This window comes from Cynocephalus volans, chromosome 15, assembly GCF_027409185.1.
Source record: "Cynocephalus volans isolate mCynVol1 chromosome 15, mCynVol1.pri, whole genome shotgun sequence".
In the NCBI taxonomy this organism is placed as follows: domain Eukaryota; kingdom Metazoa; phylum Chordata; class Mammalia; order Dermoptera; family Cynocephalidae; genus Cynocephalus; species Cynocephalus volans.
Genome location: NC_084474.1, coordinates 30442409 through 30468510, shown reverse-complemented (window position 1 = coordinate 30468510; position 26102 = coordinate 30442409). Strand labels below are relative to the sequence as shown.

General features: G+C 38.0%; 1 protein-coding gene across 1 annotated transcript; it reads right to left on the bottom strand.

The window, feature by feature from the left end:
* Positions 1 to 540: 540 nt before the first annotated feature.
* On the bottom strand, positions 541 to 25916 carry LY96 (lymphocyte antigen 96). Its single transcript, XM_063080016.1, has 5 exons — positions 25741 to 25916; positions 13660 to 13749; positions 9526 to 9654; positions 1535 to 1587; positions 541 to 670 (listed from the first exon to the last, which is right to left on the bottom strand). Exons 1-5 carry the CDS (start codon positions 25850 to 25852, stop codon positions 572 to 574), a joined length of 483 nt encoding a protein of 160 aa, XP_062936086.1. The 5' UTR covers positions 25853 to 25916; the 3' UTR covers positions 541 to 571.
* Positions 25917 to 26102: the final 186 nt, after the last annotated feature.

Here is a 26102-nt window from a genome sequence, read left to right as displayed (position 1 = left end):
TCTACCTGTCCTAATCACCCCAGGGACAGGCACCAGCCAATTAGGGACAGCCTCTATGCCCCAGAGCTTGCTGAAATTATTCAAAGTAGCCAATCCTAAACCTGCTTACCCTGCTTTGCCTGTTCCTTCCCACAGAAAACAACGTAAAAGTTCTGCCTACATTTTTCCCCATCCTCCACCTCCTGACCAACCATCGTGCTTCCCTATGTGGCCCCACATGACATGCTATGCCTTCCATTCCCAGGGATTTGTGAGGATAAACTTCTTCCGTCACGACAGATGTTTCCATGTCTTCGTATCTAACCACACCTGATTAAAACAAATTCTGGGGACCAGCCTGTGGCTCACTGGGGAGAGTGCGGTGCTGATAACACCAAGGCCACGGGTTCGGATCCCATATAGGGATGGCCGGTTTGCTCACTGGGTGAGTGTGGTGCTGACAACACCAAGTCAAGTGTTAAGATCCCCTTACCGGTCATCTTTTAAAAAAATAATAAAAATAAAACAAATTCTGGGTATCCTTGAAACAAGAACAACACCTTTGAAAAATAAAAAATGTGCTCAATTTATTCTAATTTATACGAGGGTTGTGTATGACGGTAAAATTCAAACAAAAGAGCATTTCTTCAGCATTCCCAGCAATGGCTTCTGCAACACACCTGTATCGTCCCTAAAATGAGGAATAAAAAATACAAGTAATACAAAATGTTAGATGATGTTATTTTAAAGGCTTTTATAAGCACTTTGTTTTACTAGCAGAAAGCCATTTAAACTGAATGGATAATCATTTTCTTAGTTTTCCAATGAGATGAAATTTTGCATGCCTTTGACTTCAGTGAGCATAGAGCTCATTTACGCCCCAATTATAAAACGATGTTTTTACAGTTTTTAAAAACTAGCCCATAAGATTTTCAAATATTAGATTAGTAACAAAATAACTAAAGAATGTACATGATTAAAGTTTATTTTAAAATGGTTACCAAAAGTGAAATTTGTAAAATTTCATTGCTAGGTATGTAATGCAAATATCTAAAATTACAATGGTACTATTCATTGAGGCAGTAGTTATTTTTACAAAAGTTTGGATGTCCATACTAAGTTTCCAAGAAAATTCTTGAACAAAAATAACCCTATAACTTATATGATTTTTATTCTCCTAAACAACTTTAACAATATATTTAGCATATTGCATCAATAGTCATAGAGAATTACTGACTTATACACACTGGTTGTCCAGTGCTTTCATCTGAAGACCAATCAACAGATTAATAACATGCATTCAGATTACTTTTAGCCATGTATGTTAGAGAAAAAACTGAATTTTTTAAAAGCTATCTTTTGTGCAATTTTTTCATAGTCTAAAGAAGGAAGAAATACCAAAATATCTAATGCCAAATAAAAGTAAAAAAAAGAAAAAAAGTGCTTGAATATCTTAATCTTGAATTGCTATTTTTAGAAGTGAATTGCTTGTTCCAAATTCTTAACACATCTGTTACGGCAAAAAGATAAGTAGGAAATAAATCTTGAACAATACCTTAGAAAATAGCATTCCCCCGAAAGAGAATGATATGGTAGTATTCACAGTCTCTGCAAACAAAATACAAAATGTTATTGGTCATCATTAGGTGATTGTTTTTTTGTTTTGGTTTTGTTTTTTTGGCTAGTATAGAGTATACATTTATGGAGTACACTTATTACTGGCAGCAGCAGTCCCAAGCAAAACTGTAGAGAAAGTTTTTCTGGCTGCTTTTCTCCTGCCCCCCCGCCACCCGCCCTAGCCAGTCGCTCTCTGTACCAACCCATATCGAATCCCTTAGGGGATGCAAACTTTAAAGTCCCACTAGTCTCAATAACAAATGAACGATGAACCATTTAGTGCTAATACACTTCCTCACAAGTTATACACATGTATATTTAACAGTAGCTTTCAGAGATATTGCTGCACCTTTAGCTGAGTATAATAGAAAAGAATCTTCCTAAAGGCTGATGAGATATTTTGGAGGTAGCCAGAATACTGAAGCTCCTTCCAATCACCCCATGAACAAGCATGACAAAGTATTTAGCCTCTGTTTAAATGCATAGTAATGGGTCTGGCCCTGCACAAGCTGTGGAACACAGAGTCAGAAATGCAAGAAAAACCACAACTGTTATTCTAGTCAAACACAACAAAGTAGTGAACTTAGGGGGTAAGGATAGAAAGATGGAAATGTTTTGAATCTCAAACAAAAGAAAGAGTGACCAAAAATCTTTTTTTAATAATATAAATAGCCAAATGTAAAACTTTAACTGTTATTGTTCTCAGAACTGAGTAAAGACAATTCTGAATAGCGAATGAATAGATTATGTTTGCAGTATACTGTATTTTCAAAAATAAGCATTTTTTAAATTTACTTCTGGGTGTATCCTTATTAAGGGTCTTAATACACTGAGATGTTTCTTGATCTTAGTAAAGTGATCATGTCTTCATAATCTCATGATCGTTCATTTAAGACCAATCCAATTCAAAAATTTAGCAATTCAACAAATATTTCTTAAAAGCCTACACATATCAGGAATTGGGAAGACAACGGTTGGTACAACACTGTTCCTTCCCTCAAAGAATGAAAGTCTATTAGGGACATAGACATGTGGAGAGTGATGGCTTTGGGGCCAGAACTGCTTAGGTTTGAATCCCAGCTCCTCTATTTACACGATGTGTGACCCTGGGCAAATCACTTAATTTCTTTGTGCCTCAGTAAAATGATGATGGGTAATAACACCTACCTCCTAGGATTATTATGAGAGCTATATGAGCTAATACATGTTACGTGTGCAGAACAATGCCTGGATCATTGCACTCATTAAATATTACTAACATGAAATGCTATTTATGGTAATATTTAATATTATTCCTTCTCCTTTCTATACTCCCTTCTCATGGCATCTTGTGAATGATAATAATGATATGTTGATATGTTAATATATTAATATTAATATCAATACATTGATATAATATTAATGATATATATTTTTATGTTGTGTAATATTAAGACAATGATAATAATAATAATAATAATAATAAGGTCTATCTCATTAATCTCTGGTTTCCTAGAGAGTATTTAAAAAATTAAATCTTATTTCATTTTTCTTTTTATCTTTATTTCATTACTACATTAAGATTGTGTTTTCCCTACTAGTCTATAAGCTCCATGAGATCAGGGGCTAAGTAAGCTTTGGTCACTTTTGAATCTCCAGCTCCTAGTATCTAGTCCCTGAGTACCCAGCCTCAGGACCAGGTACATAATTTGCAAGGTCCAGTACAATGAAAATGTGGGGCTCCTTATTCAAAAATTAGAGGAAAAGACTTGTTAAAATTACTAACATATAAAGTTTTTTTCTTTGTTCCACAGTCTATCTCTAGACTTGCCATGTTTTTTTATTGCTATTTAATATCATTTGAAGTTTAAAAAACCTAAAATTTTTAATCATTAGTATACATTTTACCATTCATCCTTTCATTGTACAATGACAGCTTTAAACGCAAATATCAGAGCATTTAACTCCAAGGCAGAATCCACAATTTGTATTTCACTGATCATCCCCAAAGGGTGCCTCAAACTGACCAGAGGAAATTAACACAAGCCAGTCCCAGAAAGTTTGGAAGGAGGAAGAAGAGAAGGGCCCCAGGCCTGGAACACCCTGAGGAAACACTCCCACAGCAAAGAGCACAAGGTGAGTGCAGAAGTTCACAGGCCCCCAGGGGCCGCTACATGACTCAGGGCACCTGTGCAAGACTGGGCCTGTAAGGTCCCCCCCGCCCCACAAGCTGCCAGATGCTCCAAGCCCCAGAGGAGGGCGGGATGTCAAATCAGGTGTCTTTCCTTCCCACAGCCTGCTGTCCCACAGTGACCCTCAAGGTACTAAAACCTCCATGCAATATTTCCACACACTACCTGTTTGGAGCGGGGTGTCTTTCACCCACCTAGTCACCTACTGAACAGTGCCATGGTGTTGCCAGCCCAGGTAGGGCAGCCACTGTCAGGCTCCACTCCAGACACTGCAGCACTGCAAGGAACCCACACCTGATCCTGACCCTCCCTGCACCCAGGCTACCAACAGCAGCAGAGGATGGCAGGTGTCACTGGACATGAGTGCAGAGGGAGAAGCCAGGCAGGGCCCAGGGTGGCAGCAGGGGAGTGGGCAGAAGGGAACCAAGAACCCGTACAGGAAAGATGGGTACATACCCCATGGCCTCATCAGACTTCACTTACAAAACACACACTCAGAGATAAAATTAAGAATTTCATTCAGATCCCTGCACCAGCCAGTCACAAAAAAAAAAAAAAAAAAAAGTTTCAAGACTATGATCATAGAACATCGACCCCCCCCTCCCCCACAGCATGGGGCCCTTCTGAGTGCGGGGCCCTGCTCATGAAACCAATCCTGCCAACTCTGAGAGGAAGAAAGGGAGATAAAAAGAGACTTGAGGATTTGAGAAAGAAATCAAGAGTAACTCCTAGGTTTCTGTTTAGGAAGACAGCCCAAACACTTGGCAGGGCAGGTGGGGAGATGGAGCTCTAACCTCTTCTCTTGGGGAGCTCTCTTTTCAATTGTTTTCTGTCTTGGAAAGCTCCCATCTTGGAACTATCTCCCATTCTATTCTTTTTTATTATTATTATGGGTTTTTTTATTGAAACACATTGACTACATATATTTATGGGGTACTGAGCTATATTTCAATGCAAGTATCCTGTCCTATTCTTACGGGAAGTTAGTTGAAGCTTTGCCTGCATTGAAGAAGCCAAGATGGAGACAAGGCAGAGTCCTGGAAAGGAAGGACAAACCCCTTCGTAGGCCCTTCTCCACTCTTCCCAAAAGGTATCCACGCAGCTCATCTGTGTTCCATTTCAGTTCTCCTGGCAACTCTGCAGGATGCAGGGACCAAGCCTCGGATGGTGTTATGGGTTGAATGTGTCCCCCCAAAAGATATGTTGAAGTCCTAACTCCCAGTACCTGTGAAAGTAGCCTTATTTAGAAACAGGATCTTTGCAGATGATCAAGTTAAGATGAGGTCATTAGAGTGGGCTCTAATGCAATATGATGGCGCCCTTATAAAAAGGGGAAATTTGGACACAGAGGCAGACAAACACAAGGAGAATGCCATGCCCGTGAAGACTGGAGTTCTGCTGCCATAAGACAAGGAACTACCAGAAGCTAGGAGGGAAGCCTGGAACACTTCCTTCCCTAGTCCCTCAGAGGGACATGGCCCTGCCCACACCTTGATCTCAGACTTCTGGCCTCCAGAACTGTTAGACAATAAATTTCTGTTGTTCCAATCCACCTGATCTGTAGTACTGATATAGCTGCCCTAGCAAGATCCTGGTAACAGGGCTAACAACTTATTAAGTTTAAAATGCGTTAAAATATCCATTTATTTAGGGGCCAGCCTGTGGCTTACTTGTGAGAGCTTGGTGCTGACAACACCAAGTCAATGGTTAAGATCTCCTTACCAGTCATCTATTTAAAAGAAAAAAAATCCATTTATTTATTCATAAATGTGTTTTTGAAAGAAACAAACCTAAAGGGATGTGTGTGTGTGTGTGTTTGTATAAAAAGCTTTAAGACTATGGGTAATTTTTATTTTATTTTTGCTTGTCCATATTTTCTAAATATCATATCCTAAATATGTATGGCTTTTATAACAACAACATAAAGAAAAGTGATTTTAAAAATAGATATGTATAGTACTTGCAAATTTGACTCCCAAATTTCAAGGGTCTCTTGATACGCCAGCACTTCTTAAGTCAGAATGTCCTAAGCTCTGAGCCCACATACTCAGTTGCCAGATGGACATGTTTATTTGAATGTTCCAAAATTACCTTGAGCTCAACATGCCCAAACTGGAACTCATTATCTTTCTTTTTAAAATTTTCCCCTTCTTTTGTAGGAGCAGATAATGACACTTCCATACAGCCAGTCACCGGCTCTTAAGGGGTTCTTAATTTCACCTAATCCTTGCCTCACACATCAAATCAGTCAATATGTCCTGCCAGTTCTGTCTCCCAATATGCTCTCTCTCCTCTCCTCCCTTTTATTCTCCTGGCCACCATTTTGGTTTACCCCTCATGGTCTCTCACAGCCTCCTGGCTGCTCTTCCTTCCACCCAAGGTTCCTGCCTCAGCCAACCCAGGCCTCCTTCCATAGGGACATCAGTTATCTGCAAAAATGGAAATCTCAGTGGTTCATTTCCTACCCACTGACTATGAGATACAGGCAAATATTTTGTGCATGACTTATATGCTCACCTTGTCCCCTTTTCTAGGCTGATCTCCAGCAGTTCCCTACAAGCACATTCTGCTCTAGCTACCAAAAAACTAGTCTTCAAATAAACCATACTCTTTTATGGCTAGATGTGTTTGCATATGCTGTTTCTTCTACAGGAAATGTTCTTCCCCTCACTCTCTGATGTTCTCAGATGTAAGACTCTCATAAAATGTGTTATGAAGACTTATCTGAGTTTTCCTGTCACAGTTAGTTGATAACTACATATAGTAGTTAAAAGTAAAGTATTTAATTCTATTAGCGTTTATGACATGCTATGGTAAATTTTGTTCCCATGACAGTCTTTCCCAGAACAAAGTGACTTTCCAACAAAGGAGACCTTACCACTCAAGTTCAGATCACCAGAACCTAAATCATGATCTGCTCAAATTAGGCTCAACAGATGTGGAAGGAAGTGGGGATGAGGAGAGAGAAGAAGCAGTCAGGCTGGGTTGAGTCTGACACATATCTTAGATCTCAAGAAAGCAAAACTTTGAAAATTCAAATAAAATGTCAACATAATCCTACAGAGATTATGTGAAATAATTATAAAACAGCTGTGCAGGAGAAATGGACAGCTTTTTGTTTGTTTGTTTCATTTTGGTTTTTTGAGGCTGGCCAGTACAGGGATCTAAACCCTTGACCTTGGTGTTATAACAGTATGCTCTAACCATGGACAGTTGTTTTTTTAAAAACAATAATATGCCAAGAGAATTTTTTTCAAAGGGAAAGTATGGCCCAGTGGAAGAGTGGTGCCTTAAGAATTAGCAAACTGCTCTGTTACCAGTTCTCCAAGTGACCAAGGACACATTACTGAACCACTACAGGCACTGGTTTCCTCAATTGTAAAAATGACAGGACTACAAAATCAGGAACACAGATAGATTCCTACTCTGAGCACTATACTAAGCTTTTTTACACACATTCTCTAATCTTTAAAACCATATAAAATGGGTTTCACTGTCCCCATTCTACAAATAAGGAAAATGAGGCTGAGAGAGGTTAAATAACACACCCAAAATCACATTGTTGGTAGGTGGAAAAGCTGGGACACAGACTCCAGTCTTTGTGACTCTAAGCCCAGAGTTATAAACAATGCCAGCTCCATAATTTGCATATGGCTTAGTGGTGGCAGACAAGTTAGAAATATGGAGAGAGGGTTAGTCAGGCATCTGTCATCTTGGCATCTTGAAGCTTCATTTGCATAACAAGCACACTAATTTACTTAGAAACTATTTTTTTTAATTACTGGTAAAAAATATATAGTCAATTTGATGTCCCCCTCAGAGCAAAGTATAGGCCTTTCTATTATGAATTTTTGTATTACTCTCATTTCATTAGTTCTCTACCCTCCTTTTCCATTTGTTATACCATGCATATCTAATTTATGTTGTCACTAAATTTTTTTTCTGTGTGTCACTAAATTTAATGTATGCATGTAAACTACCTGGAATCCTTTTTAAAACAAGACTGAGCACAAATTAATGGTAAATAATTATATGAGAAAACATTCAACTGCAATGAAAATTTAATGAAACAATTAAGTATAACTTTTTTACCTAATAAAGTTTTGGGGGTTTTTTTGGTAGCTGGACAGTATGGGGATCTACCTAATAAAGTTTTTTAAATGTTTAAAAAAATGATCATGCCCAATGTTAACAAGAGAGAGATTAAACTATTATACATATACATATATATTGCTATATAAATTGGTACGAAGTATAAATTGGTACAATCCTTTAGCAAAGCAATTTGGCTTTATGTAAACAAAACCACCAAATATATTCAAACCATTTAACCCCAGAAATCTCCCTGGGAGTTATCTGTAACTTGTTCTTTCAAATAGGGGAATATTCAAATCTAAAATATAAGAAAATCAATATATGGAAATATATTTATTATAATACTATTTATAATAGTAGAAATATCAAAAGGAAACTAATTGTCCAATAGGAGAATTGTTAAGTAAACCAGGCATGCCCACTAAGGAAAATGTTTCACTGTATAATGTATATACCCTGATTTTTGGACCACATAGATTACCTATTCAATGAGCTAAGTTAATTAATTTTTTTTAAAAAACCAAACAATTGTAGTACAGTATACATACAACTACATAAGTAATATGCATACATAGAAAAAAAAGAAGGAAATGCTCCAAAATATTTTTAGAAATATGATTCTGTGACTTTCTTCTTATTGTCTATATTTTCCAATTTTTAGTAACGTGACAATATGATATTGACAACCTTTTAAACTATTTAAAATACTAGTTTAAAAGTTAGTAAGAATATACTAGCCAACTGCAAAAACAATAAAATTATTAAGGAAAAATTTGTGAGTTTGTATTAAGTGAACTTTATGGTTCTAAACTGAATTTTATGATTCTGTGAATAATTCTAGAAAAACAAAAAAGGGAAAGACATTTAAAATAACAATGTAGCTAATACAAAAATCTAGTGAGTTGCTATGAAAAACAACAAATGTAATGTTTAGAAAAAGAGATCCATAACCAAGGGTAAATGTAAAATATTCATCTGAACAAAGTAAAAATTTTTATATTCCTTCAAATGCATTCATATTTATTATCTTAATAACAATTTAGGAACATAATTGTAAAATGTTGTTTAAGCTGCTAAAAGTAAAAACTTTAGATGGAAATAAAGAATTATTATTAGAAAAGCAACTTCACATTTTCAATGTATTTAATTTTTTTTGAGTGCATCTACTCTATTATCCTGCTATTTTATTTTGGTATATAGACAACTGCATTTTTCCAACTGTATATTAAAATAGATTGAAGACTCAAAAATTAGTTTACTGGATAACAAACATCTTAACGGATTGGAAGAAAGTTGCTGCAATAATTTCTAGTTTGTTAAACCATTTAAAGTGAAATATAAGGGCTGGCCCGTGGCTCACTTGGGAGAGTGTGGTGCTGATAACACCAAGGCTGCAGGTTCAGATCCCTATATAGGGATGGCCGGTTAGCTCACTTGGGAGAGCATGGTACTGACCACGCCAAATCAAGGGTTAAGATCCCCTTACCAGTCATCTTTTCCAAAAAATAAAAATAAAAATAAAGGAAAATATAGACATTAAAATGCATCTGTAAAAAAAAAATTGACATGGGTTCTATAGCAGCAATTCAATGTATTTACTTTTTATAATGTTCTTATAAAGAATTAATTCCTATTCTAAAAGCAATATGAACTGAATGCTTACCTCCCTTCAGATTTCCGCAAAAAGAATAAACATCATCAGATCCTCGGCAAATTACTTCCTTGCGCTTTGGAAAATCCACGGAGTTGACAGATATATACAAATTAAAATATAATTTTTTTATGTCTGTTCCTTAAAAAACAAAAATCCCATTAGCCCCTCAAATAAGAGATTCTTCCATACATAATAATTAATATTTATTGTACACTTAAAATGTTCCCTGTGCTTTTTCTATACTATTTTATTTCATCATCACAACTATTTACAAGGAGGATGTTATTATACTTATTCTGCAGGTGAGGAAACTGAACTTCTGAGAGAGCAACTAGTAGATCACATCAAATAAAATGTTCCACAGAAAGAACTATGTATGTTATGCCTAAAAATAGAGGAACCTTTCTAACTTGATTGAGAAAATTATTAAGTGAAGACATAAAATGTCCAGTTCTAGTCACAGTTCTGCTAGAAAATTCAAAAGAAAGGAAAGGAAGTGAGGACAGTCAGCTTCTTAGGACTTTTGTTAAAAGATTTCTTGGAGAATAAAATTGAATCTTTTGATTAGAAATTAAATGTCTGGCTATTATTTAATTCCTTATGATCTCCCTATTTCCAATAAACATGGAAAATTCCAGGAATCACATTTTGTTCAACTCTTCCAAGTTATTCACTTGGCCCAAATGTTAAAGATGTGCAATCTTTTTTAAAATGAAAACAATTTTGTAACCACTATCTCATTGAAAATGTTTTCCCAATAAGGTCACATGACTCATTGCAGCCATGGTCAAAAGATAATTTTTCTGTCTTTAACTTGAACTTGGCTATTTGTCATAGAACTTCAGCACAGAGGAACCCCTTCCTCTAAACCCTCTCACTCTCTTCTGGTTGCCCTCCAACCTCTCTGACTCCTTCTCCTCAGTCTGTTTAATCGTCTTCTCTTTCTTAGGGTCCCATCCTCAGTTCTCAATTTTTATTCCATGCACTCTTCCTGGCTTTAAGTACCATATAAGGTAATAATTCGCAAATCATCTTTAGTCTTGACCTTTCTCCTGAGCGCTTATCCCATATATCCCTGTTACCTGACCAAAAAGACCCAAAAGTGATTTCCTCTTTTTCATCACCAAATTGGCACTGGGATTCCCAGCCCAAGTAAATCTCACTAGCCTTCCTTTCATCCCCATTACCACTGCCTTAATGCAGACTCTTATACTCTGAGCCTGAAGTACCCCACACTTCCTAATTTGTCTCCACTTCTCTACTTTCAGGGTGGGGTGCAAAGAAAAACATCACAGGATCTGTTTCAAACAGCGGTTCCATGGCCTACTCCATGGAATTGAGGCTGAACCTCTCCAAAAGCAAGGCTATATGTAGAAGTTGAAGAGCTGTTTTCACAAGAAATTTCTAGAAACACAGGGACACAAGACAGCACTGCCATGGTGTTAAATGACAATGCAGGACAAAAGACCTTCTTCCATTTCTTCATGAAACACAGCAAGTTTACTATCCTCAATGACTCCAAAAAAGGAAGTCCTGCTTTGACAACTCAATAGTTTACATCTTGAAAAGCTCCTTGGCCTTGGACACCACAGTAGTCATGTTAGTCACGCAAACAATGGTAATAGTGAGGTAACACTTTTGTGGCTCAGCAGGTCAGGGCTATTAATGTGGGTGCTGGACTCAGAGAGGAGAAACATGGTGGCTGTCATGTCGTAACAAAGAAGACTATTTTTGAGCTCACCTACTACAACTCCAGGAATTTCCAAAAATAACCTTAAGAGAGGCTTATGATCCAGGTTTATTTATTTGTCAACCAGTTCACAGTATACAAATAATTTACTAGCAAGTCTATAAAGTCTCAAAATACATAATTTCCATTCCCAACCTATTTTTGGCTCAAGGATGTACTTATAGCTCTTAATGAATTTATATAGAAATAAGGCCATAAAAATAAGGTTGATTTTTATGAACACTTTATACCAACATTTTAAGAAGTATATTTAATGGACACTCAGGTCATAATTGCAAAGCACTATACAAAATATGACAGAATAATTTTTTCATTAATGAATTAATAGAATTTGTTATATAAATATCATATTTAGTGAGTGATTATTTTTAGTGGCCATGGAGGTGTACCACTTAAACTTCCCTTCAAAAGATACTTCTGTGAGGAGGGTAGTTGGCAGACAGCCTGCAGCTGCCATACCTTCACATACATCTCAGTACTCATCTAGAGGCCACACTCCTACAGGCTGCTCCTGCAATGACTGAGCACCACAAGGACCTAGAGCCAGGCTATGCCTGCCTGTCAAGGGACACTTGTGAAAGGCAGTCTTTGCTATGGGGCTCCCATTGACCTAGCCAAGAATGTTTCAGGAATATATTCTGGTCTGACGATCATCCTACCTAATTCTCCTTCCTTCCCTCTCTCTTTTCGAAGATATCAGAACTGCACCCCAGTCTGAGTCCTCTCCTTGCCTACTCTGGCTTCTTCTCCCCTTTATTGTTCACAAGCATTTCCCTCAATAAATCTCTAGCATGTCTAATTCCTTCTTGGTATTTGTTTTTCAGAGAACCCTAAGTGATGCCACATTGTCTTATTTTGGGGGCTTGGAAGGATTCATCCTGTGAAGGATTCACTTGAAAGTGAAATCATTCATTATGTAATTCATCGCTTATGGTAAACATCTGGGGGTGAAGCTTACCAAAAGACCAGAAAACAGAACATGGGAAAAAAGAAGAAATTAGCCAGGCAAAATTTTAGGTTACTTCTTTTACCCTCGGCCAGGGAGATAGAGCAAACAGTTAGCCTACTGCTATCATTTCATTTATCACACCATATTATCTGCAGATCTGTCTTTCCTATTTCACTGACAGATTCTTGAATATCAAGAGAATGTTTTATCAATGAATTCACAATGTCTAGTACAATACTTGAGATATATTATGCATTTGCTAAATATTTTTAATAAATAAATGAATGCAGAAACAAAGTGTCAAAATACACATTAAATAATTAGATTCAGGAAAATTAAAACACAAGTTTGTTGTCTATCATTCCTGGGTTCTCAGCTAACTTTTTTCTTTTTTCTAGTAAGCTAGCGAACTACAATCAGAGAAGAAATGTTTCTTTAAGCTTACTTATGTGAAAGTACTTTGTAAAGTATAAAACAAGCTCCAAATCTAAGCTAGGATGTAAATGATCATGATGATGATAAATATTAGAACTGAAGTTTCCTGGGATTCCAGAGCTTATAGGCAACAAGCAATGTTGGCTGACTGATAGGAGAAAATGAAAGTTTAGTGTTTTCACTCGGATCCAGCCCAGCACTGTCACCATCACCTGCATTAGTTTTTACTAAGCTGACAACAAGCAAGGTTATAGAGAGATTAAAAAAAAAAAAAAAAAAAAACAGTATAAAACATAAAACAAAACACATTGCCTTCTTTCATCTCATCATCTCCATATTTTTCTCCAGAAAGGTCATATTTAGCGGGGAAAAAAATCCTGGCTTGCTCACACACAGACCTTTGACTAGTGAAAACCCAGTGTTAGTTACTTATCAGCTGATCTCAAGTTATTTCAGTTTCTACCTCCATGTTTTTATGTACCTCCCCATGATGTGGGCTGTCCTAGTGGCTTGTTTCTAATCAATAGAATACAGAAAAGGTGATAGAGCATCACTTCTATAATTAGGATACATAAGACAGTGACTTCATTTCATTAGCTGACTGTTTCCCTTGCTGGCATTGAAGAAGCAAGCAGCTATGTTGAAAAGCCCATGTGGCAAGAACCGAGGGGTGGCCAACAGCAAGCAGGGTACCGAATACTGCCAGCAACCACATGAGCTTAAAAGCAGGTCCTTCCCTAGTTAAGTCTTCAGAAAAGACCCCAATCCTGGTCAACAAATTGATTGTAGCCTTGTGGGAGACCCTGAAACAGACACAGTAAGCCATGCCCAGACTACTGACTTACAGAGACAATGAGATAATAAATGTGTGCTGTGTTAAGCCACTAAGACTGTGATCATTTGTTACATAGTAATAGATAACTAATACAAGTATATTTGAAACACAATCAATTATCATTGATATTTCTTGAAACCTTAAATTGATCTAAAAACAAAAATTTGAACTTACTTGGAATGAAGAAAATATGCAAAAGTCCTCTGGTTCCCGTCAATTTTATACATGGTTCAAGGTTAATTGAAATAGGATATTCTGTTTTATCTAAATAGAATAAAGATAATGTCAATAAATTTATTATAAATCATTTCCAATAAGTATAGTATTCTGAATATCATCCTGTAAAAGATGCCTTTCACATTAAAATTATGCAATGATAAAAATTCAGGGTGACTAAAAGTATCTCCCCAGAGGAATGACATCAGCAACATGGCAGAGTAGGAAGCTCTGGACTCTCCTTGTCCCCAAAAGCACAACAATCCACAGACAACTTTCCTTTGTAAGAAATCAAACTAACGGAAAGACTATTGTACCCCAGGAAAACATAAAACCAGATTCACCAAAGCCAGTAAGGAGACCTGGGACACCCTCTCTCTTGAGACTCTTACCCTGGTGCAGGGCCATACAATCAGGAAGAGACCTCCTAGGTTCCAGTTTCACCCAAAAAGGGAAGAAGTTGGTTCACATGTTTAGCAGCCCAAATTTTCCACAGGGGCTCCCCAGAAAACTGGTTTCTGTTTTGTCAGTCTTGGAGCTTTGATATGTCTGGCACAGTCTAGCCACCCAGGGGAGAACAAGGACAGTAGCTTTGGCTGGTAGGCATCATTGACCCTCCTCTCTGCTCAGCATGGAGGAAGCAGATGAAAAATCCCAGCTCTCAACTTTCCCCTGGGAAGGATAAGAGTTGATTCATGCACACAATACTCCAACTTCTCCGGGGATTCCCAAAGAACAAGTACTTCTCACCAGTCCTAGAGCTTTGATGGGTCTGACACAGTCTAGCTGCCTGGGAGAGAACCGAGATAGCAGCTTAGGCTAGTGGATGCCATAACTTCCTCCCCTCCCCTACCCCCAGCTCATCACAGAATGAGTAAAGAAAAACTACAGCTGTTTCCTTCTTCCTGGGGAGGAAAAGCGTTGGTAGAGGCCCCCAGAATCTCTGACCAGGCTGTTTGGTGAGGGTCTTCTGTGTGAGGCCATTTGTGAAGAATGGAAGAGATGCCTGCTTTGTCTAATATTCAGCAAAACAGAGAGTCAAGGAAAATGAAGAATCAGGCAAAGATATTCCAAACAGAGGAATAAGATAAATCACTATAGCTGTCCTAAGGAAATGAAGTTATATATTTACATGACAGAGATTTAAAAATAACTCTGTCAGTCCCCATCACTGTACAAAGAAATAAAATAAAATAAAAATAACTCTCATAAAGATGTTCACTAAGATCAAAGAACAATGCATGAATAAAGTGAGAATTTCAACAAAGAGAGAGAAAATATTAAAAAATGACAAACAGAAATCATGGAGCTGAAGAACACAATAACTGAAATGAAAAATTCACCACAGGGGTTCAGCAACAGACTACATCAAAAAGAAAAAAGAATCAGCAAATTCAGAGATAAGCCACTGAAAAATAATTCAATCAGAGGAGCAAAAATGAAAAAAAAAAAAAAAGAAAAGAAAAAGAATGAAGAAAGCTTAATACAGTTATGGGACACCATCAAACAGACCCATATACACATTATGAGAGTTCCAGAAGTAGAAGAGAAAGAGAAAGAACAAGAAAACTTATTCAAAGAAATAATGACTGAAAACTTTAAAAATCTGGGAAAGAAAATAGAAATCCAAATCCAAGAAGCCCAAAGGACATCAAATAAAATAACTAAAAAATATCCATGCCAAGCCATATTATGATCAAAATGTCAAGTCAAAAACAAAGAGAGAATTTTGAAAACAAGAGAAAAGCAAATTGTCACATACAAAGGAATTCCATAAAACTACCGATGGAGTTTTTTCAGCAGAAACCTTGCAGACCCAAAGGGAATGGGATGATATACTCAAAGTGCTAAAAGAAAAAAACTTCAAAAAATGAAGGAGAGAGAAAAACTTTTTCAGACAAACAAAAGCTGATGGAGTTTGAAACCACAGAACTACCTTACTAGAAATGCTAAAGGAAGTTCTTCAAGTTGAAACAAAAGGATACTGAACAATGACATGATAGCACAAAAAAGTATAAAATTCATTGGTAAAGGTAAATATATAGTCAAATACAGAATAATGCATTACTGTAATGGTGGTCGGTGAATCACTTTTAATTCTAGTATAAAAGTTAAAACATAAAAGTATCAAAAATAAGTATAACTAAATAATATATTAGGAAGCAGCTGGCAACAGCACCAGACAGCAGAACCGGGCAGCTACACGTGGTCCCCTCACCCCACTGCCTTGGACCCAGGTGGTGGGGAGCTCCAGGAACAACTCCCATGCCCTGAACCAGCACCACGCAGGTGAGCCCACTGGTACCAGCCAGCAGAACCACACAGCTTCATGCGGCCCTTCATTCCACCTCAGACCCAGGGAGGAGCACCAGCCTACAGATCCAACCCACCGAGTTTGGCCCAGCAGAACTACCATGCTAGGGGCTCATTCTATGACCACAGAGTCTCGAATAGGAACCAAGGTGGTTTAACATAACCACCACCACACCTACTGTCAAGCAAAAACAATTCACCCCCTACAGTAGCAACCAAGGCCACTCCACAGCCAACCTCAGTGTAATAGAAGAAGCAAACCCCCTACTAAATGACCAATGAAAAAAACACTAGAAGTACAAACAATCAAGAAGAAATGACACCACCAAAAGGATACAGTAATGCCCCAAAGTCAGACTCCATGGAACAGGGAATCCTTGAAATGTCTGAAAAAGAATTTCGAGCAATGGTATTAAGAAAACTTGAAGAAATAAAGGAAGACTCAATTAGAGAACACAATGGAAAAAGAAAAAACATCCAGACTATGAACAAGGAAATCTACAAAGAGATTAATACCATAAAAAGAACTCCTAGAAATGAAAGACTCACTCAATGAAATAAAAATCACAACTGAGAGCTTGAGCAGCAGGGTAGAGCAAGCAGAAGAAAGAATTTCAGAGCTTGAAGATGGTCTTTTTGAAATAACTCAGGCAGACAAAAAAAGGAAAAAAGAATTAAAAATAATGAGGAAAACCTAAGAGAAATTGCCGACAACCTCAAGTGCTCTAACATTCAATTTGTGGGTATTCCTGAAGGGTGGGAGAAAGGAGAAGGTATCGAAAACCTACTCAAGGAAATAGTAACAGAAAACTTCCCAGGTGTACGGCAAGATACTCACCTTCAGATCCAGGAAGCTCAAAGGTCCCCAAACAAATTCAACCCAAGAAGATCCTCCACAAGACATATTATAGTTAAATTTGCAAAGCTCAAAGACAAAGAGAGAATTCTACAGGCAGCAAGAGAAAAGCATCGGGTCACTTATAGGGGAACCCCCATCAAACTAATAGCAGACTTCTCAACCAAAACCCTACAGGCCAGAAGAAAGTGGAATGATATATTCAAAATACTAAAAGAAAAAAACTGCCAGCCAAGAATTCTTTACCCAGCAAGGTTCTCCTTCAGAAATGAGGGAGAAATAGTGTGTTTCTCAGACAAACAAAAGTTGTGGGAGTTCACCACTACACGACCAGCCCTGCAAGAAATTCTCAAGGGAGTCATTCATCTGGATTCTGAATAATGGTGATGATAATCATGAATACACAAGAGAGAGCAAAACCCACAGTTAAAACAAAAATGCCAGCAAGAAAAAGAAGCAAAATCATTCTACCTTAAATTCCCAACTCTCATTGAAGAAGAGAAATAAAAGGGGAAATAATGATCAAAACATATTTAAACCACCTAAACAAGTAGCAATTAAATGACAGGAATTAAACAACACTTCTCAATAACTACTCTAAATGTGAATGGACTAAACTCCCCATTCAAAAGACACAGACTAACTGACTAGATTAAAAAGCTAGATCCAAGTATATGCTGTCTTCAAGAGACCCAACTCACCTGTAAAAATACTCATAGACTAAAAGTGAAGGGATGGAAAAAGATATGCCATGCAAATGGAAACCAAAAATGAGCAGGAATAGCTATTCTTACATCAGACAGAATAGACTTTAAACCAAAAAACATTTTAAAAAGGCAAAGAAGGCTATTATATAATAATAAAGGGAACTATCCAGCTAGAAGACATAATAATCATAAACATATATGCACCCAATACTGGAGCACCTAGACATATTAAGCAAACACTCTTAGACCTAAAGAAGGAGATAGGACCTAATACATTAATAGTGGGTGATCTGAACACCCCTCTCTCAGTATGGGACAGGACTTCCAGGCAACAAGTCAACAAAGAGACACAGGATTTAATCTACATCCTAGACCAACTGGAATCGGCAGATATATACAGAACATTTCACCCAACAGCTAAAAAATATACTTTCTTCTCATCAGCTCATGGTACATTCTCCAGGATAGACCACATATTAGGCCACAAATCTAGTCTCAACAAATTTAAAACAAATTGAAATCATTCCAACAATCTTCTCAGACCACAATGGACTAAAACTGGAAATAAACAATAAGCAAAATTCTAGAAGCTATACAAATACATGAAAAATAAATAATAGGCTCCTGAGTGACCTATGGGTCCAAGAAGAAATTAAACAGGAAATCAAAAAATTCCTAGAAACTAATGAAAATAAAGATACATCATACCAAAACCTCTGGGATACTGCAAAAGCAGTACTAACAGGCAAATTTATTACAGTAAATGCTGATATCAAAAAAATGGAAAGACTCCAAATAAAACAACCTAATGCTATGCCTCAAAGAACTTGAAAAACAACAACAATCCAAACCTAAAGGCAGCTTATGGAAAGAAATAATTAAGATCAGAGCAGAACTAAATGAAATAGAGACCCAAAAAACAATAGAAAAATCAACAAAACTAAAAGTTGTTTTTTTGAGAAAATAAACAAAATAGACACTCCATTAGCTAGATTAACAAAAAAAAGGGAAGAGAAGACCCAAATAACAAAAATCAGAAATGAAAAGGGACACATTACAACTGACACCACAGAAATACAAAGAACCATTAGAGACTATTATAAATAACTGTATGACAACAAATTTGAAAATCTGGAAAATATGGATAAGTTTCTAGACACATATAAATTGCCAAGACTGAACCCAGAAGAGATAGAAGACCTGAACAGACCAACAACAAGCAAGGAGATTGAAGCAGTAATTAGCAATCTTCCAACAAAAAAAAAGTCTGTGTCCAGATGGCTTTACAGCTGAATTCTATCAAACTTTTAAATAGGAGTTACTACCAATTCTCATGAAACAGTTCCAAACAATTGAAACAGATGCTACTCTCCCTAACTCCTTCTATGAGGCCAGCATAACTCTGATACCAAAACCAGATAAAGACACAACAAAAAAAGAAAAGTACAGGCCAATATCCTTGATGAACCTAGATGCTAAAATCCTCAACAATATATTAGCAATTAGAATACAGCAACATATTAAAAAAATTAGACACTATGATCAAGTGGGATCCATCCCAGGGATACAAGGATGGTTCAACATACAAAAGTCAATAAATGTGATACATCACATCAACAAGCTCAAGAACAAAGACTGTATGATTTTCTCAAAAGTTGCTGAAAAAGCATTTGACAAAATTCAACATTCCTTCATGATAAAGACTCTCAACAAATTAGGTATAGAAAGAACATATCTTAACACAATAAAAGCCATTTATGACAAGCCCACTGCCAGTATTACTCTGAATGGGGAAAAAATGAAGGCCTTCTCCTTAAGGACAGGAATAAGACAAGGATGTCCACTCTCACCACTTCTATTCAACAGAGTACTGGAGGTACTAGCTAGAGAAATCAGGCAAGAGAAAGAAACAAAGGGAACCCAGACTGGAAAAGATGAAGTCAAACTTTCCCTATTTGCACATGACTTGATACTATATATAGAAAAACCTAAAGACTCTATCAAAAAATTCCTAGAGCTGGTTAATAACTTCAGTAACATTGCAGGATACAAAATAAATGCCCTCAAATCAAGAGTATTTATATACTCAAATAATGAATTAACAGAAAGAGAAATAAAGAAAATAAGCCCATTTACAATTGTCACCAAAAAAATATGATACCTAGGGATCCATTTAACCAAGGAGGTGAAAGACCTCTACAATAAGAATTACAAACCCTTCTGAAAGAAATTAAAGACACAAAAAGATGGAAAGATATTCCATGCTCTTGGATTAGAAGAATTAACATTGTGAAAATGTCTATTACACCCAAAGTGATCTACAGATTCAATGCAATCCCCATCAAAATACCAATAACATTCTTCATGGAAATGGAAAAAACAATCTTACCTTTAATATGGAAAAACAAAAGACCCCGAATAGCCAAAGCAATCCTGAGCAAAAAAAAAAAGCCAGAGGCATAACTCTGCCTGACTTCAAATTATACTGCAAAGCTGTTGTAACCAAAACAGCATGGTATTGGTATAAAAATAGACATTCAGACCAGTGGAGTAGAATAGAGAACCCAGAAATCACTCCTCAGGCTTATAGCCATCTGATATTAGACAAAGGCAACAAAAATCTACATGAGGCAGGCCGGCCCATGGCTCACTCAGGAGAGTGCGGTGCTGAAAACACCAAGGCCCCGGGTTCGGATCCCATATAGGGATGGCCAGTTAGCTCATTGGGTGAGTGTGGTGCTGACAACACCAAGTCAAGGGTTAAGATCCTCTTACCGGTCATCTCTAAAAAAAAAAATTTTTTTTTTAAATCTACATGAGGGAAAAGATTGCCTCTTCAACAAGGGATGCTGGGAAAACTGGATATCCATATGCAGAAGAATGAAACTAGATATGCATCTCTCACCATACACTAAAATCAACTCAAAATGGATTAAAGACATAGGTATAAGACCCAAAACTGTAAAATTACTAATGGAAAATGTAGGTGAAACACTTCAGCAGTTAGGTCAGGGCACAGGCTTTATGAACATGAGCCCAAGAGCACAAGCAGCAAAAGAAAAAATAAGCAAATGGGACTATATCAAACTAAAAAGTTTTTGCACAGCAAAAGAAATAATCAACAGAGGGAAAAGACAACCTACAGAGTGGGAGAATATTTTGGCCAACTGTGCATCCAGCAAGGGACTAATATCCAGAATATACATAGAACTCAAGCAATTATACAGTAAAAAAATAAATGACCCAATTAAAAAATGGGCAAAGGAGCTGAATAGACATTTTTCAAAGGGAAACATACAAATAGCCAACAGATACATGAAAAAATGCTCAACATCACTAGTCATCAGGGAAATGCAAATTAAAACCACATTGAGATACCACCTCACTCCAGTTAGACTGGCTTTGGTTAAAAAGACAATGAATAACAAATGCTGGCGAAGGTGTGGAGAGAAGGGAACACTACTGCACTGTTAGTGGGACTGTAAATTAGTACAACCACTTTGGAAAACAATTTGAAGGTTTCTCAAACCACTACAGATAGATCTTCCATATGATCCAGCAATCCCTCTTCTGGGTATATATCCAGAGGAATGGAAATCATCATGTCGAAGAGATACCCGTACTCCCATGTTTATTGCAGCTCTGTTTACAATAGCCAAGACATGGAAACCAACCTAAATATCCATCAATAGATGACTGGATAAGGAAACTGTGGTATATATACACTATGGAATACTACTCTGCCATAAAAAAGAATGAAATACTCCCATTTACAACAACATGGATGAACTTGGAGAAACTTGAGTGAAACAAGCAAAGCACAGAGGGATAAATACCGCATGTGCTCACTCGTGTGTGGAAGCTAAGAGAGAAAGGAAGGCAGGAAAGAAAGACCACAGCAGTGCCGTGATCCAACAGAGGGAGGGAACATTCCTAGGGCTACAAGTTGGAGTTGAGGGGAGAGGGGGAAGAGGAGAGAGGTTGGGAGACAATTGCGAGGGGACGAAGGGTACAAAAGTAATTTTTGGTAATGGGTATGCCCCCAGTATGAATCTGGCCCCCACATCATGGGCAGGAGAAGGGACAATCAGCTTTGTGTCTCATGAATATTCATAATAAATAAATAAATAAATAAAAGTATATATAAAAAAGAATATGTTAAAAGATGGACAATATGAATAGATGTAAATTGTGACAATAATAACATAAAGTGAGGTGGGGTAAAGTGTAGAGTTTTTGTATGTCATTGAACTTCACTGTCATAAGATATTGCTATGGTTTGAATGTGTTCCCCAAAATTCATCTGTTAGAAACTTAATCCCCAATGCCACAAGGTTGAGAGATGGGACCTTCAAGTAGTTACCTTTGTCAGGTTATTAGGTCATGAGGACTCTGCCTTCACGAATGAATTCATGTTCTTGTTGTGAGGGTTAGTTATTGCAGGAGTGGGTTTTGATAAAAGGATGAGTTCTACCCACTTCCCTCCCTCTCTCATGTGCTTTTCTGCCTTTCTACCCTTCAGCCAGTGGATGATGCTGCAAGAAGGCCCTTGCAAGATGCAGCCTCTTGATCTTGGACTTGCCAGTCTACAGAATCATGAGCCAAATAAATTTCTGTTCATTATAAATTACTCAGTCTTAGGTGTTCTATCATAGCAACACAAAATGGACTAAGATAGAAATTTGGTGCCAGAGAAACGGGGTGTTGCTATAACAAATACCTAAAAATGTGGAAGTGACTCTGGAACTGGGTAATGGGCAGAGGCTGGAAGAGTTTGATGGAGCAGTCAGCACATCCTGTTGGTTCTACCTTCAGAATATTTCCAGAATCTGACCACTTATCATCACCACCACCACTACCACTGTGATCTAAGTCACCATTATCTCTTTCATCCCGATTATTGCAATAGCCTCCCAACAGGTCTGCTTCCACTCTTGCCCCCTTACAGATTATTATCAGCACAAGAACCAGAACAAGTTTCATTCACAGTAAAATATAGGTCACCCCTGACCTGCTAGGCCCTCACTTCCTCTCCATTTCTTTCTACGACCTCATCTTCTACTACTTTCCCCCTCACTCACTTCATCACAGCCACACTGGCCTTCTTGCTCTCTCTCCAATACACAAGAGATGTTCCCATCTTCAGGCCTGTGCTCGCTCTTTCCTCCATCCCTTCCTCCAGTTATCTGTATGGCTTATTTCCTCAACTATTCCAGGTCCTTGCTAAATGGCACCTTCCTTGGCCATCCCATTTTAAATTGCAACCCCCATTCCCTCCATCTGCACTATTTCCCTCCCAGAACCCTAAAGCATGAGGCATCCTTCCATTTGGGAAATTAACCACGAATTGGGGTTCTCTTCCTGAATTTATTCTTCAGACCAAGAAGTTACAGGAAGAGACATAGGTGGGGTTTTGCTAAGTACTGTTTAACAAGTTTAACAATAGAAGCTGGTAACCTTCAGTAAGTCAAGTAAGGTTACCTTCTGTAATGCAATTTGCAACAAAGCCTTGATTTTAGCAAACATTCTCTTCTTACCACAATTTCCCAGGATCTTTACATATCAATCAGTAACTTGTCTGTCTTTGAGCCAGCTACCTTGCCGTGTTACAATTCTTATTTTGCAACAGAGACTCAATAGCCTGCTGAAAATTTCCTGTCCTTTGCAAAGGCAATATTTGAAACTGCAAGGCTTTGGAAAACCAGGCCCTGTGAAGTACATTTGCTTTATTAATCCTCTACAGAGGGTGAGAGAGAGAGAAAAGAGAACCAAACACATGCTTCTATAAGGAACCCACACCCAAAATAAGGAATCCACTCCTGCCATAATGGCATTAATCCACTCACGAGAGCAGAGCCCTCATGGCCTAATCACCTCTTAAAGGTCCCACCTCCTAACACTGTTACAAGGGCAGCTAAATATCAATATGGGTTTGAGAGGGGGAAAACATGCAAATCATAACCGTGAAGCCAAGGAAAAAGGCCTTAAGAGAAACCACTTGTGCTGATACCTTGATCTTGGACTTCCCAGCCTCCAGAACTCTAAGAAAATAAATTTCCATTGTCTAAGCCACCCAGTCTGTGGTATTTTGTTATGGCACCCTGAGTGGATGAAGACACTGTTTATATCCAGTAGCTTGACCAAATGGAAATTTACCTCTTCTCTTCCAGGGAAATCATCCTCACAGTCAGAATTGAATTGGGGGTTGTTGTTCTCACCAACACCCTCACAACAATACCTAGAGGAATCAGTGCTTCTCACAGGAGATGCCTTTTTGGCTCAGCTGGGATGAATACCCTCAGGTGGGGAGGGAGTGATGTGGCAGAGGGGATGGCAGCAAGTAGAGTCTTGCTGCAGATGTGTACACAGTCCCTTGTCAATGGGGCCACAAGAAAGGACCTCAGGATTTCTCAGTATTAGGGAGAAAGAGATAAGATCCTCCTTCAGAAAACCAAATCAAAAGACAAATCAAGTGACTATTACTAAAAGTTTAAAGCTAAATAATAATGTGAAATGTTATATCAATAAAGGTGGTAGAGTTTGGATGTGTTGTCCCCAGCAAAACTCATTTGGAAATTTGATCCCCAATGTGGCAGTGTTGGAAACTGATTGAGTCATGGGGGCAGATCTCTCATGAATGGATAATGCTCTCCCTGGTGGTGGGGTGATTAATAAGTGAGTTCTCGTTCTATTAGTTCCCACGAGAGCTTGTTGTTTATAGGACCCTGGCACCTCCTCTCTCTCTCTCTCTCTTGCTTCCTGTAGCCAGGTGATCTGCTTGTACCCGCCAGCTGCCTGCCACTTTCTGCCATGAGTAGAAGCAGCCTGAGGCCCGTGCCAGATGCAGCTGTCCCAGAATCGTAAGCCAAATAAACCTCTTTTCCTTGTAAATTACCCAGTCTCAGGTATTTCTGTTATAGCAACACAAAACAGACTAATACAAAAGGCCATGTGAAGAGTGGCATAATCAATGTGTTGTACAAAGGGCCAAAGGAGTGAGAAGTATAAGTTGGTTGGACTGAGGAGGCTTGCTGGAAGGGAGGTGTAAACCAATCTTCTAGAATGGAGAGATTTCAGAGGTGAGTTATGAGGGACTTCAGCACAATCCACAAGGCAGAGAAAGGTGGCAAGTATGTGATTGGTCACACACCTAAGTCTTGTTCTCACACTTGGCAATCATCCTAATTCCCCAGAAGTATCTTTACGTTAGCATTTGCCAAAACATGTTTCTCAGGACAGTCAACACACACCCCAAAAAAACAAATCAAATAAAATTGAAAATGTTGTGGTTAAACAGGTTTTGTTTTTTCTTTTGTTTTGTTGGCAGCTGGCCACTTTCAGGATCCAAACCCTTGACCTGGGTGTTACCAACACCATGCTCTGAACAGGTTTCTTCATTGCAAAAGTTCTCCAAAATCAAAATACATTTGTAAATCTTCCCCAAATGATGGGGCCATAAGTCCTTTTTTCCCAAAAGAATCTCAAAGAACTAGTATTTTGGGAAGCATCATTTTAAACCTTCCTGAAATTGCTAATGGATAGAAAAAGGCAGCCAACCCATAATGAGCAACACAGTGGAAAGTACCAAATCAAAACAGCTGAGCCTTCAGACCTTCAGACATTTGCTAAGGAGTGGTTGAGGGAGGGCATCAGTGACACAATCAGTTGATAGCATACAGGTATGGCTGCTTTTTAAAAAAAAAGTAATAAATATCATTGTTTTTATGTGACCCTTTGCTAAAAACTTTACAGTTTTCTGGGGCAGAAATCAATTCCAGGAAGCAGCTAGGACTGTTCTACATTCCCTAGAAGAACCAGTAAATCTTTGGCTAAGGCAAAAAGCTCAGGAGCAGACAGTTCTACTCAACCTGGGAAAAACTTACAACAGGCTCAAGGTAGAGACAGCTGACCACGGAGAACAACAGAAGCACTTGTAGGTCAAGCACAACACAGTTTAGAAACTCGTGAGCTCTGCGAGGGTTTGAGAAGGTCCACACAAGGCAGTTACCAGCATTGCTTTTCCTGCTGGAAGCAGTAGCAGCCGCAGCAGCTGGAACTCGTGGACATTTCCTGTGTCCCGACTACAGCAGCGTAAGGTTCTTGTGAAAACTTACCCTCAAAAGAGCTGGTGCTACAATGATTTGTTGTTGCTGTTTTACTTACCACAGTAGGTGTACGAAACACTTGACTCAGAGGAGTTGCAGATCCAATATTGCTTCCCAGTTTCAGTAAATATGAAAGAAAACAGGGTAGAAAAAAGCATAAATGGGAACATGATTCAATTTCTCCAAAATTTTTAAAATGCACGGAGGATCAGTAACTAATCATCAGACTCTTCCCTTTCAGTAAGTAGAAAAGATTTAACTTAGTCATCAGTCACATGATTTCTGAGTTCCTATCCAACTGTTTCCTCTTTCTATGTGCGTGTTTGATATTTGAGCAACTTCCTGCAAGGGGGGAGAGGAAAGTGATTTTAGAATGTACTCTTTTTGAACACTTGATGCAAATGAAAGTGACCAGAGCTT

Bases quoted from the DNA above. Each gene is read 5' to 3' on its own strand.
- LY96 (XM_063080016.1), bottom strand. From the start codon at position 25,852: ATGTTCCCATTTATGCTTTTTTCTACCCTGTTTTCTTTCATATTTACT. The intron at 13,750-25,740 runs GTAAGTAAAACA...TATTCTATTTAG, and splicing joins TGTTTCGTACACCTACTGTG to ATAAAACAGAATATCCTATT. The intron at 1,588-9,525 runs GTAAGCATTCAG...TTTTGTTTGCAG, and splicing joins TTGCGGAAATCTGAAGGGAG to AGACTGTGAATACTACCATA.